Source organism: Mauremys mutica, chromosome 1, assembly GCF_020497125.1.
Source record: "Mauremys mutica isolate MM-2020 ecotype Southern chromosome 1, ASM2049712v1, whole genome shotgun sequence".
NCBI lineage: Eukaryota > Metazoa > Chordata > Testudines > Geoemydidae > Mauremys > Mauremys mutica.
Window position 1 is genome coordinate 246,221,606 of NC_059072.1, and position 14,986 is coordinate 246,236,591.

The following is a 14,986-nucleotide window of genomic DNA, read 5'->3' on the forward strand; positions in this document are numbered from 1 at the left end:
GAAAGGTAAATGTTTTATATATTATCAAAACTTTGAATTTAAAACCTGCTGGCAGGATGAAGTCTAGTGATGTCTGGAAACAACTTTATAGTATCAGGACCAAGAGTTCATTTACAAATTTGGATCATGTTTCTTCTCTTTCCCTCCAGGGTAAATTGTCATTCTGGGGTTACTACAAAGTCTATGTCAGAGTACTTGAAAAAATAAGGAGATAAATGGGCAATTGCTCACTTTCTTTTAAGGGTTACTTGGAGAAGGAGATGAGGCTCTAAAGTGTAAGTTTAGGTTATGGAGTCCTATTTCACAATAACAGGTGACAATTTACAAGCCATAGCAATAAAACCATATGTGAATTAAACAGGGAATGTGCTAGAAGACGATCGGGATGTCTCTGTATTCAATGACCAGGTTTTGATCATTCAGTTTACGATAATTTGGTGCAGGTTCTGCAGACAAAGAAATAGGTGCTAGTGTAATAGACAAAGAGAAGTATGCTCACAATGGAAACAAGGATATGTGTACTGCTGCATCTTCTAAAAGGGAAAGCTGTGTTACAGATGCTTTTTTTTTTTTTTAGAGAAGCCACAGATAGGAAAAGCTAAGCAGGTAGCAACAGTAGCAGTAAACTGTAAAGAAACTTTTCATGTGCTAATTTGAAGACGATACTTAACTGAAAAATTAAAGCAACACAAAGTATACTTTTTTTAAAGAGGGAGAACTTTGCATTCAGCCTAAATTTGTGATTAAGAGTAGACAGAATATTTTAATACAATACGTTTCCCTGCCACATTCCCTTCAATCCAGCCTATTCCTTTGTATGGACATTTCTCACTTCTTTCTAGATACAGTATCAGACACTGCCTCCTGAATGTGGTTGCAAAAGTGAATATGATACAAAATGCACTTTGTTTTACCACATCATTTCAGAGAACAGAACTAATTAAACATTCGGCTCCCAAACACTTGTTAATTTAGCTTACGAGTCTTTAAAAACTTGAGGTGGCAGAAACCATAGCTCACTACTAGAGCTTTTTAGACCTTCATGGGCTCATAAGGCAGTACTTCTAAAGTGTGGCTAAAGGAATTTTTTTGTAATGGCCTACACTTTTTATGAAAGAGAGTCAAGGTGAGCAAATGTCAATAGTGATTTTTTGGTTAAAAAAACAATGGATTTTAATGTTAATTTTGAATATTTAGGAGCCCCTTGCTGATGCGCCGACTTTATTTCCTTTTTTCAAATAGAAGCTTTGCCCTGGTCAGCTGGGTTCGTACATCGTTATTAGAGGGTGAGGCGAAAGTAGTCGGAAGAAGCTACTGCTGTTTTGAAGTGCAACAGCATTAGGAAGGATGGTCAAGTGGTTAGGGTACTTGCATGGAACTCAGGATAACCTGGTTCAGTTCTCTGCTGTATGAGTTTCTGTATGACCTACGGAAAGTCACATAGTCTTGCTGTGCCTCAGTTCCTCATCTGAAAAATGGGGATAACAACACTGCCCTACCTCACAGGGATGTTGTGGGGATAAATACATTAATGATTGGGAGATGCTATGGTAATAGAAGCCATATAAATACCTTGGGGGGAAGAAGGGAAAAGAGAATTGGGGAAGGGAGCATTTAAGAACTTATTTGTTGTCTTTTCGATATACAATTGCTATTGGAAACCCTGCATGTATTACATGTGACACACATTCTATCACTTTTAGGAGGTGTGGAATTAACCCTAGGAAAAAACTGGCTCAAACAATGCTAAACATGTCAGACTACGATGATCATTTTGAGAATGTATGTTATGTAAAATGTAGGATACTTTGGTAATAGTATACATGGAATAGTATACATGCATCCAATCAGCCACAATTACACTACTACATGTGATATTTTTACTTTATGTAACATATGTGAGTTATAGGATGACAGAGAAGCTGAATGCATATTTTTGAAATATGCAGAACATTTGAGATCATTCATTTGCATTTGTTCAATATTATAAGAGTTGTTCGGTTCCTACAGTGATGAAAAGAAGAGAAATACCTATACATAAATGAATACAATAAATACTAATTATTGTTGAATATTAGACGTTATATAAATCACAAGGTAGCTCTTTGCACTTGCACTATAAAATATAATAAAAAGGGATTTTTTAAATATATCAATGACCTGCATGTACTAAGCAGAATGCAGTTGAACTCTAAGAAGATACATGACTCAAATTGCTTGCTGGCAATCTCTGAAGAAACCAGGCATGATTGCGATGACTGATTGATAGTATGGCTGCTTGCACAAATCTCTGCAAACAGATAGGTGGATTTCCATCACTCATTTCATGCTTTGCATCCTTTGGAAATTTGGCTGTTTTTATAGTCACACAAAGTTGTGTGTCCTAAACATACCAAATAGTATGGAAAATAACTTGCCTGTAATCTTTAGATTGTCTGGTCCTTAAGGTATGCAAGAGTTGAGAATTCCAGGCATCAGTTCAAGTACTTTTCTTCACTTTGTCCTCAGAATACATAGATTAATTATTATATTTAAACTGAGATATATAAGCACGATCTAATTCTGAAACTTATAACAATGTGGTGGAGGTAAAAAGGACTAAGGAAGGTACCCTAGTTGAACTGATGCCCAGAACATAATGCCTAGGAATACTGTAATGTCTCAGTTTATCCTCCTGTTGTTGCTATAATTATTTAATCCAACCACTTGGAACTCACAACTTCTTTATGTAACAGAACAAAAATATTAGTATAATTATGCCAGCAGCAGCTAATTCATTCATTATACCAAAAAAAGAGAGAAAATGCATAGGGATAATTTTTACACATAAAATGTGATAATTAAAAAAAAATCTATTCCATCAAATGCCAAACAACACATCACATTACGATTCAGTTAATCGGGGAGACTGAATTTTAAATAACAAGGAAAATGCATACCTATGTTCATTCCTGTTGCAATGATTTGCTGTTGAAATACCTGGGGCAGAGGCAATTAATCGTGAAGAACACTCTCGCTCTAAATGAGTCTTCTTGATCTCCCTGTCTTCTTCTTCATTTTCACACTGAATGAAGAGAAAAATGATCATCTATTGAATTTTATAGGTGACACAAGTCCCATGTACAGAAGCAAAAGATTGCTGGGTATTACAGGAAATTAGGGCTTGTATTCTGGTGTATCCTGGTATTAACTATTATTTAATTTTATTTATATAGTCGATAGACTATACAGACATGCACCAAGATAGTTCACTGTCCTGAAATGCTTAAAATCTCAACAGACAACCTATAAGCAAAGGAGTAGGAAAGAAAATGTGACAATTATTTTTTAACCATTTCTTTCCTTCCATCTCCAGACATTATCTTTTTATGTCTTCATTTTCTCCATTTCCTCTACATTTCTTCCCCAAACTCACAGCTGGTTTCCTTTCACTCTATTACTTTTTCTCTCCTACTTTCTTCCATGGGTCCCATGTCCCTTGTCACCGTTTCATAAGTCCTACTATCTCTCTCCTTCCTAGAGTCCCCCCAGACACTGTTATTGCTTCCCCTCCCTCCTATGAACTCCATAGCCATTTCCATTGTTAGCACCCATCCAATCTCCAAAAGTGATTAAGTTCTTCCTGTTACCCATTGGGTGGGCTTCACTCATTGCTTTGCTACATGGCAACAACATTCTGTCTGTTTTACACATTACAAGCAGGGATGCTTTTAAGGCATTAGTATTGTGTCTACAGCTTGGCTCTCATTCATTAGGAATGACTATCATCCTACATCTTTAGTACATGCTTTGTGGTCATGTCTCTAGTTTACCCATATTTTTAGGGGAATGGTGGTAGTTGCAGTGGTTAAGCCTGTTTCTGCTTATGCCATTTTGCCTGCTGTACCCTTATGACATTCATCTTTAATTGGTGACATGCTGTTTCCTTGTCTTATGCTGTTTATTCTGCTTTTTCATCATGCCTTCCTGTCTTCAGTTGGGTATACAACATGGCAATATCACATTTACTCTTCCTATGTCATAGTGGCACAGCTATGCTTTTGCTTCTGCTACTCTTTGACCATTCCTGGTCACTCTCCCATGATTACTGCATGCTACTTCTTGGGCAATGCATACTGGATGAAATGCAGACATTCCTCTGAAATAGGGGAAGCTCGGTGGGTCTCTGTATGATGTCTGAGCTGTGTTCAGAATGGCTCCTGGGGTCAGATCTGCACAAAGGGACTGTAAAGCTGCTCTAATTGGGCAGATGAGGATTCCCACAGCATGGGGAAATCCTCAGCTGGTGTAAAGCTGGTGCATTTCTGTAGTGTAGGGAATGTAGGTAAGTCCTGGCTGCAGGACAGATGTAACCAGATTGCTGCTGCACTCTGGCTATCCCTGGCTAGTGCAATGGCTGCTACAGATGGCATCTGTGGATGCAGAACAGACATTCTGGACTCAGTTATACCTGTGAAAGTCCACTGAGTTAAACAGGATTGCACTGAGAAAAGTTGTCAGCCCAAATGGATCATGAATTTACATAAATTAAGCTCCCGCTGATGTCAGCAGAATAGCTGTATGCAGAGCGTTTTCAGCACTGGGCCCTTTGTTAACATCTTGAGATGACATAGACGCTATCTCTACCTCCCTTCTCCCACACACTCATAATGAAGACACGATATTGGCTTTGATTACACAGCTGCATACACTTCATTGCATGATTTAGGCATCACTTTCAGATGTCCAAGTTTTGAAAAAAAAAACCCCACTAATAAAGGGCACTATTTTCATGAGGAGGGAATGACAATGTGTCAACTGAAAATGCACTATGGGCTATGGCATCTTTGACCCCTGCTGGCTAGAAGTTTTATATTTGCTTGTCAATGTTTTTTTCCCTCCTGTTCCTTGAATGACTGTTGTTGGTTCAAAGTCACACACAGCAGGGGAGTGAGTGATGATGAAACATTGCTTAAAAAATTTGAATTCAAATAGGATATTATTGTTAAATGCATGATACATACACATATTATATTGTTTGGGTAAACAGATCATACACAAGAAATAGATGATTAGATAGATTAGATCAGTGGTCCCCAACCTTTTTGTGGCCAGTAGCACATTCATGTTTTCAGAAGGGTGTGGCGGGCGCCAACAATTTTTCAAGGCTTATTTTGTATTTGTACATTAAATAATACAAAAAACATCATATTTAATATTACATAATATATGAATCCATAATATAAAAAGGGTAATTTTACTTGTAAAAGGTATTAATTAAATTATTCTGCAATTACTCTTTCACCTTACCATGTGAATTTGCTCTTTTTTATCTACATGTAAGAAAAATTAAGGAGTTTTTACAAAATAAATATCAAACAGTTTTTTCAGCTTATTTATTTTAAAAAAGTAAAACATTGTTGAACTACTGGTCCAAATATATTTATTTATTCTTACTTTAACATAGAATGAAGCCTGCAGCCCCGGAGTTCTCTGTCCCCGGCAGGCGCGGGGCCCCGGCTTCTCTCTGGTTTAAGCCGCGGCCCGGTGCCTGCCAGGGACAGAGAACACCGGCGCCCGCAGCCTGCAGCCCCGGAGAAGACGGAGAGAAGTCGCAGCCCCGCGCCTGCCAGGGACAGAGAACGCTGGCGCCCACAGCCTGCAGCCCCGGAATTCTCTGTCCCCAGCAGGTGCGGGGCCACGGCTTCTCTCCCCTGCTGGGCACTAGGCGGGCGCACATAAATGCCCCGGCGGGTGCCATGGCGCCCGCGGGCACCGTGTTGGGGACCACTTGATTAGATGATAGATTAGATAGGAAGACACAAAATATGCCATGGAACATTCCCCTGCATCCCTTCCAAAACCAAAGAAACCCCATACAGCTTACCTTGCGTTTCCTTCTAGATTTTGGCACAACCTTTTCTGCTGGTGGGTAAGTACAATTATTCTGCTGAAGGCTGGCTTCTTCTTTTGCTCCAGTGCTCATTGCCAGTGGCTCCTCTGGTAAACGCTCTGGAATTCTGGACAAAAGAGTCAAATCAATTTTGACCCACAGTGATTTTACCTCGTCAGTGTCTTTCAGAGGAGACAGGAGCTCGTTCCTGCCAAAAGGAACTAGAGTATAAAACTGTTCCTCCAGCTCCTTTGCTATATCATTACTAGTCCTGGCATTAATGGAGCCAAAGGCACTGCAGCTGCTGTTAGTTTTGTTGGTTTTACTGCTCACGGAGTCCTTCAACCTCTGATCACTCCCACCTGAAGCAGAGGCCACAGTTTGAGGTTTGGGCAGAGGATATTCCTCTTGTTCGGATTCTGAATCTGAAGCTGAGGAAGACGATGAAGACGAAGACTCTGTCTCGATAAATTCCTTGGATTTGGGTGCAGTTTTGCTTGGCCCTCTGGTACGTCTCTTTTCACATGCAGCGACAGAGCGGGGCTCTTTTCTGTGCCCAGTTCTGTTGTTGCAGGGCCTGGCTTTAGGTTGTTCACAGATGTTATTTTCCAAAAATACTTGGCTCAAAGCGAGATCCTCAGATGTATGGCAGTTCAAGGCATCCCCACCAGAGGTCCTCTCTGTTCTTCTTGGCTGTTTTTTACAAGTCGTCCTTCTCTGAGGGCCGCTGTCTCCAGAAACAGCAGCAGCCGTAGGAGGTGATTTCTGCTTCCCTCCTTTATTTCCTGGTGCTTTATTAGCAGTTCTAGGTCTCAACTCCTCTTTGCTGGGGTTCTTAATTTCCTTGTCTCTAAGTTCAGTTTGGCAAATAGCTGGTGTTTTCTCACACTCCTGTCCTTCATCCTTTATTCTGCTGTAATACTGATTGCTCTCCAGTCCATGGTTATCATTTTGGTTAAGAATAGATGTTTTGTGAGGATTAACTTTATTTAGCCATTTATCCAACTGCCACTTGTTTGATGATGGCTGCTCAGGCTGAAAGCAAATCAAACAAAACAGTATTTAATAAATTTCCAGCTGTGAGGGACATCACAGTCTGTATTTGTATAGGTTCTCTATATGTTCAGAGTGAAAATAACTAAATTGTAGGGCTTGTACTGTGTTTTTTTTAACTGTGGCCATGCTGTTCTCATTGGACAAGCTAAGCGTTCAGCTCCTGGAATTAACCCTTCACCTGGTACCTTGGGCTATGAGAGAAGCATCTCCACGAGGGTGATGGAATCAAAGAAAAAAAAAGAATGATGCGAAAGGTGAAAAAGACAGTTAGACAGTGTACAGTTAGTGCTCTGTTTAAGTTTACTGTCTTTATTAGGGTACCCAGTCATGGAGTTGAATAATATTCCTCTGCTATTAACAGGGGCATTGACTTTAGGAGCAGAACGGAAAGACTAAAGTGCAGGCTGTTAGAGACGGGGTGTGCTGTAGAAGTGATATTTTCAGTTTTGAATGAGGTTGGGAAGGAGGACAGCTACTGTGATTCATACTTCTTAAAAGGTGATTCATGCAGTGCGCTATTGACATCCACTTTACTGGGAAATGCTTCCAACTTTCCAAATAAAAGAAAATATAATGGTGATAGAAAGACAGAAAAAAAGGGCTAAAATTAAGGCTACAGAATGAAGAATAGGGAGGAAAAAAGGACGATGTATTTTGTATCTTATAACATTGCTAGTAAAGACAAGAATATTTAGATACTACAAGGGAGTTTTAATTGCATTATTTAACTAACTTTATAGGTACTGCTGTTTTCTCTCCCTGGTACACAGACACTAGAATCATGCAAGATCACTCAAACATTTTTGTGTGTGGAGATATTGTCAGTTACTCATTTTACATTTATTGTATAGCTGTTAATTTTTCTCCTCATTTGTGTCATAACACGATCCAGTTTTAAGAGTGCATCTAAAGTACAATGGTGTTTGGACAGTGAAGAAGTGTGATAATTATTATTTCAAATGCCGCTATGGCTAAGACAATAATGCCCAAGTGCTTCTTAGTACCTCTTGCAACCAGTAATTTGAATGAAATGAAACAAGTGGTGATGGAATAAGAATGCAAGGCAAAAAATGACACAATGGAGCAAAATAATACCTTCAATTATACCACTAAAACCCCACTGAAGACGAGGTTTGGATAGGGTCTCACTAATATATGAACCACCTTTTGTGGCTGTAGTCATAAAAAGCTAAATTTCTGACCCCACTGAAATCAATGGGAAAATCTCCCAAAGTCCTCAGTGGGACCAGAATTTGCCTTAATAGTCCATTAAATTTGAAATAAATAATCACCATGCATGCTATGTAGCTGACATGAAAACCATCACTGGGTTAAATTCTGCCCTCAGTTATACCATGAAGAATTTTACTCTTGTCTAATTTTTCTCATTAGTGAACAGCCTATGGTAAAGGTTCACAGGGAAATATCATGCCAACTTTGTACTGTCCTGTTGATGTCCCACTCAATCTCCTGAATGCAACTGGTCATCCACAAATTTTGTATGTGGCTGCACTTATGATGCCCTCCTCCAGTTTTAGATATTGTCATTCTCTAAAACTCTGTTTCTCACAATTCATACTTCAGAGACAAAATTACATCATCCGAAAACAATGAGGAACAGCTGAGTGAATCATAGAATCTCAGGGTTGGAAGGGACCTCAGGAGGTCATCTAACCCCCTGCTCAAAGCAGGACCAAACCCAACTAAATCATCCCAGCCAGGGCTTTGTCAAGCCTGACCTTAAAAACCTCTAAGGAAGGAGATTCCACTACCTCCCTAGGTAACCCATTCCAGTTCTTCACCACCCTACTAGTGAAAAAGTTTTTCCTAATATCCAACCTAAACCTCCCCCTCTGCAACTTGAGACCATTACTCCTTGTTCTGTCATCTTCTACCACTGAGAACAGTCTAGATCCATCCTCTTTGGAACCCCCTTTCAGGTAGTTGAAAGCAGCTATCAAATCCCCCCTCATTCTTCTCTTCTGCAGACTAAACAATCCCAGTTCCCTCAGCCTCTCCTCATAAGTCATGTGCTCCAGCCCTCTAATCATTTTTGTTGCCCTCCGCTGGACTCTCTCCAATTTATCCACATCCTTCTTGAAGTGTGGGGCCCAAAACTGGACACAGTACTCCAAATGAGGCCTCACCAGTGCTGAGTAGAGGGGAATGATCACATCCCTCGATCTGCTGGAAATGCCCCTATCGATCTGCTGGAAATGCTTCCAACTTTCCAAATAAAAGAAAATATAATGGTGATAGAAAGACAGAAAAAAAGGGCTAAAATTAAGGCTACAGAATGAAGAATAGGGAGGAGTGACGTGATTTTACAATGTGGTGCTTCCCAGTAGTGGTACTTCCACTGTCTACCACTCTGCCACCAATGTACATGTCCCCTAAATAGTAGTGCCTCAGGCAAAATCCCTCTAGTACAAACCGTGTTGCCAACTCTCCCAATTTTATCACAAGTCTCATGATATTTAGTACTTTTCTGAAAGCTCCAGCTCCTGGAATCATTGGCTAGGTAAGTAATCCCAGCTTTCATTTTTTTAAAAGGAAAGTTTTTAGAACTCATGCTTTGAAAAAAAAACTCTTGTAAATGTGAATCCTAAAAACAAAAGGTAAATAAAAAGATCTTAAATAAAAATCTCTCATGATTTGCAAGCCAATCTGATGATTCTGGTGGCTTGACATGATTTTTGAATGTTTGCAGTTGGCACCAATGAAGTCAATATACAATTGGAATCTATTTATTCAATTAATATATCCAACTGAAAAGCTTTGCAGTTGAAAAATCATATACAAGAACCTGCTTTCACTAAGGCAGACTGTTTTGCAATGGGATGTGATAATGATTGGTAGGGTGAAATTGACAAAAATGTTTGCAAAATTTCACTGGAAACTTTTCATCAATTCATGTTGTACCCCCCAGAAATTTCAATTATTTGTGGGGGGTGGGGAAAGAACATGGCTCACACCTGATCCACTGGATTACAGTGACCCCTGAGCAAATCATAAGGCATCCAACTTATATCACCTCTGTTCCCCACTTTGCACTGGCTAGCACAGCATTAGGCAGGAGAATATTCTGCTCTCTTTAGAAAGGTGTAGGTGTCTACACTCCCCCCACTGCACTGGGGAGTTTTTAACTGTGTGAAATCTGTGATGACCTGGATGACCAGGTTCAACAGAAACACTGGTCTATCTTCTGCCTAAGTCCGGGTAGATCAAAGTGGCTACCTCACAAAAGATGATTGACAATTGTCTGACAACCAAAATCAGACAAATGGAGAAGAGAGAAAAGGTCGGGGTTTGTAGCATTGGATCACAAACCTTTCCTACTTTAAATTACTCATTCCTCTGCTAGGCTCCTTTGGGAAAACCAGAAGGATTTGACACACCTGCTCAGAAACACGGAGTCTCTAGAACTCAGATCTGTTGGAGTCTACAAAGTACAGCTGGAGGCACAAGAGCCATAGATCCAAGGGAAGCCTCCAATGCATGTTCTCTGGAAGGGATGCGGGTGGGAGGCAAGCTCTGTGAAAACTATGGTGTCTCCTGCACTTACTGTTGGAAAGAGGGACTTAGAGACTAGGCAGCATAGTAGGCCCTATGCAGCATGGTGCCCTTTTCTTTTAAGAAGTGAAGCCACTCTCTGTTGTTCTTATTTATCATTTGCATGACCATACTGCTTATTGAGAAGCCCCTATTGAGATCAGGGGTCCTCTTATGTTAGGCACTATCCTAACATAATGAGAGATGGTCCCTGCCCTGATGAGTTGTGCCATTGACTACAATGAAGCCAGGGTTTCAGTCCTGGAACCCGAGAGAGTTTGCCTAACCAAGTCAGGTGTGTGGAAGCTAAAAACCAATGAGTCCCACTACCAAAAGTAAAGGACATGTCCAAAGTTAATTTGGTGGCAAAACTCATCTCTAACTCTCAGTATGACAACCAGAAAATACAACTGGGGCTTCTCCAGGGGCCTGTGGAAGCTGAAAACTGTTTGAAAAACAAAACAGTCAAAAAGGACAAAAGATGAAAAAAGAGTTAAATCTAACAGGGAAACAAATCTGGGGAAGGGTCAGGTGCCTAATGACCTTTTAGTCAATCTACCTAGATATATACACTCTTTTTATTTACTTAATAGAACGACTGTGTGTATGCTATGAGCGAGGGGTGTGATTCCCAGCTTGTGTACACGTGCTGGCACTAGCTCACTAAGAGATAGCGTGAGTATAAACAGTAGTGTAGCTGCAGTAGCACAGGCAGTGGTGGCAAGGCTTAGCCAGGCTGAGGACGTATCCATAGGTTTCAGGTGGGTTCACACTCGGTGCTGCTGCTCCCTGTGGTACTGTGGCTACACCACTATTTATACTCACGCTAGCTCAGAAGAGAGCTAGCACCGCGATGTGTACGTGAGCTGGGAATCACACCCGTAGCTTGTGCTGTAGACGTAGCAAAAGAGAAGTTGGTCAATGATACTGATATATAAAATCAGAGGGAATACCAAGAATATACAGGGAGTTCCTCAGCCAACAGTGCCCAAAACCACCGTGTTCATTGCAGGGTCAGTATGTTGCATCCTGCTGATGTGGGGAGGGCAGAGCCCTGCAAATCTTGTTAGCTTTGACAGCTGCTGGCCAGGGCCTAAGACCCAATATTACCTTCTGGGATGATAATTTCACAGAAAAACACTTATGGGTACACTTGAAAAGGAGAAAACTGGTGTATGTTAGTCAGTACAGAGAAGCAGAATGGGACATTTAGTCTTTACCACCTTTCAAAATGACTGGCCCTGGTTCAGTACAAGGCAGGACAGAGAAATCCATGTCTTTTGTGTTGTCACTAGAGTCAGCTATGCTGTAGCAGCCACTGTGTCTCTGTCCCATGCAGCTGCTTTGCCACTTCTCCCCCAGCAGCTCCTCTTCCAACCCATGCTTCATAGCAGCAGATCATGTGACAATGATAAAGGCTCACAAAAAGAATCAGGTTTTCTTCTAACACTGAACAAGGAGTGTTAGTAGAACTGTATTATCCCTAATGCTACTGCAAACCTTCTCAGCCCCTATTCCTACTTACAGATTAAAAGAGTCAGGTTACATAGGCTCACACTGCACAGTGGGAATTGGAGGCGGCTCAGAGAGGAGGCTGCATTAACACTCTCTCCCCCTGCTTAAATTTCCAGGGACAGGGGAGGGATGAAAAACTGAGAATGCTCTCCAAGGGGTGAGTGTGGTAGGACGTAAAGGGGGAAATCTATGGTGGAGGGGTGGGAGGTGCCACTGAAAGTGAGATGCCTGGGAAGCAGGAAGATCCACCAGGGGTGGGGATAAGCAGGGCCACTCAGAGGATTCAGGGGACCTGGGGTCTTAGTGGCGGGGGGCCCCCGCCGCCGAATTGCTGCCAAAGACCCAGCACTTCGGCGGCAGGTCCTGGGGCGGAAGGACCCCCCCGCTGCAGGTCTTTGGGGCACTTCGGCGGCGGGTCCCGGAGTGGAAGGACCCCCCGCTGCTGAATTGCTGCCAAAGACCTGGAGCGGAAGAGCTCCGGGGGCCCGGGCCCTGCGAGAGTTTTCCAGGGGCCCCGGAGAGAGTGAAGGACCCCGCTTCAGGGGCCCCAAAAAACTCTCGTGGGGGCCCCTGCGGGGCCTGGGGCAAATTGCCCCACCCCCCTCTGGGCATAAGAAGGGAGTGGGTGTGGGAGGGCTGGAGTGATAACTGGAAACTACATGCTAGTAGCTTAAAGCCTCAACTAGATGGCACCAGGGCACCTGCCCTTCCCTCCCCAAAACAGCCAACCAGCCAATTACAATTGTCTCTCCTACAACACACACACCCCAATCTATTACTCCTGCAGTCTTCTAACCAATTCCTCCCTTACAGAGACCACCGTACTAATTTATTGGAGGAAAGCACAACAGTGCCAGACTTCTAGAATTTGGAGAGTAGGGAGTTTAGTCCCTTCAAGAGACTTCAGATCCAGTTATCCCTCACCATACCAAACCCAAATTGTCACTGGGATGAACAGACCTCACTCAAGGATGCCACACATAGCATAAGTCCTTCAACTAGGCACATGAAGTCAATCTCTCTACCAGCACCCTCATTCATGGCCTCCCTAGAGAGAGAGGATAGCAGCCTCAACTTCTGGATGATGAGCGCATGTTTGGCAGTCTACAAAACTAACCTGTAAGAGGACCGCCTTGATCCTGCCTCTGTCTTAGTCCACAAATTATGCGGAGACCCTTTCGCTGTTTCAACACCCTGTGGAGTTTATTTACAGTTGCATCCTACTGCCTTCACAGCATACCTAAGACCTTTCCCAGGCAGAGGAGAGCAATGTCTATCTCCGTCTTACTGCCCGCTTCCCCCCTGTGCTCTTCTTTCCTGTGCCTATTTGTGGGCTCTTGGCTAAAGGCTTAATTGGCCTTTCTGCCCTGCCCCGCCCACAAATTAGGCACAGCCTTGCATAGTCAGCTCCAATCTGCTTTGCCTGATTGGGGCTGCTGTGAAGAGGGCTGACTCAGGCCTTTGTACCTAGCACTCTGTTACATAGCCCTACCCACAATTTGATACTGGATGAGACCTCTGAACTGACCTGCATCACTGAAACCTGGTTGGACGCTACCTCTGACCCTATTCTACCTCACTTACTCCACACACAAAGATCCCAAAACGAGCTAGAAAAATAAAAGAGGAGGTGGAGCAGCAATCCTCTTTCCCTCTAAATGCAGAAGATGCCCCACCCCAAAAATAAAAACCTTTGAATATGTGCCTATGATCTTTGAGGTGAGGGGAATAAAAGAGCCTAAGACGACTTGTAGTCTACAGATCTCCATATGAAATCCCTATCATATGGACTAATAGACCTGATGCCCAGCTGGAATGACCAGGTTCATCATTCTTGGAGAGATCCCTTCTACGTACACATTGACAACAACACACTAGCAGCCGATTTTTTGTCCTATAGAAAAATCATAGGTTTCAAACAGGCAGACTCTGAACCTGCACACACAGGCAGCTGCATGCTGGACCTGTTATAGCAGTGGACATTGAGGACATCACAAATGTCCTGCTCTGCTGGATCAACCACCACCTCATTCAGGTCAAAGTCATGGCCTTCCTCAGAACTACTGCAGCTTTACAATCTGAGCATGGTCTCGAAAGGCACACCATATGCTCTAATGACAAGGGACCAACCATCTGGTAGAACAGTACAATCACCTGATGACCACAACTATCTATAACTTCAACCCACGGATTTTGAGAGGATGTGTGAAAAATACTTTGGGGGAGCCAGTTCCTCCAAGTTTCACATAATCTCTGGTCCTGATTAACATCCTTTCTGGCCAGCATCATGAAAACTCTAGCCCGACTTGGTCATTAACTTGCCTCCTCTTATGTTCTGTACCTGAAGAAAAGAGAATTAACTATTTTCAATTCCATGCCATACAGACACAGACTCACACACACTTCCATTTTGGCTTGATGGGTGCCCACCATGCTGTATTTTCCCTTCACACCAATTCTTTCTTCTCCATTTCCCCACAGCAGGTCACCAGTCTTTTCCCCTGTTTCTTCCTCCTTTGCCCCCTGCTGGCCTACGACCCTCTTCTCCTTTTCTTGCCTCCTCCCTCCCAATTTGTAGGTGTGTGGAGACTCAATATGGAAGGAAAAGATTGAGGCATAAAGGCAGATGTCTGCAGTGGGGAGCTGGAGAAAGAGGATAGAATCTGCAGGGAAAGGGTGAGAACTTGAGTGGGAGGAGACCAATGGGGAGAGGAGGAAATAGGACAGTAAAGAGAGGGAGAGGGGCAAGGAGAGCCCAGGAATGTAGAAAAAGAGGAAAGAAAAGCTAAGGCCAAAGGAACAGATTTGGGGGAGGGGAAAGGAGAAACGAAAAATTAACTGAAAGTGAATCTGAAAAATGCTGAGAGAAGGCAAGAAAATTGTTGAGTAAAGAAAGAACAACAAAAACAAGGGTGACACGCTACAGTATGCTCTTGGGACTTTTGTATTTGTTGCCAAGATGTTACATAACATACATACCGTGTTTTTTAT

General features: G+C 42.4%; 1 protein-coding gene across 2 annotated transcripts in view; it reads right to left on the reverse strand.

Moving 5' to 3' along the window:
• Positions 1 to 14,986, reverse strand: part of AFF3 (AF4/FMR2 family member 3) — a 480,216-nt gene that overhangs the window by 47,625 nt on the left and 417,605 nt on the right. For both annotated transcript variants that reach the window (XM_045005798.1, XM_045005808.1), the window contains exons 11-12: positions 5,867 to 6,907; positions 2,940 to 3,064 (exon numbers count right to left, since the gene is read on the reverse strand). In XM_045005798.1, coding sequence (XP_044861733.1) covers positions 2,940 to 3,064; positions 5,867 to 6,907 — 1,166 coding nt within the window. The remainder of the gene's footprint in view (positions 1 to 2,939; positions 3,065 to 5,866; positions 6,908 to 14,986) is intronic.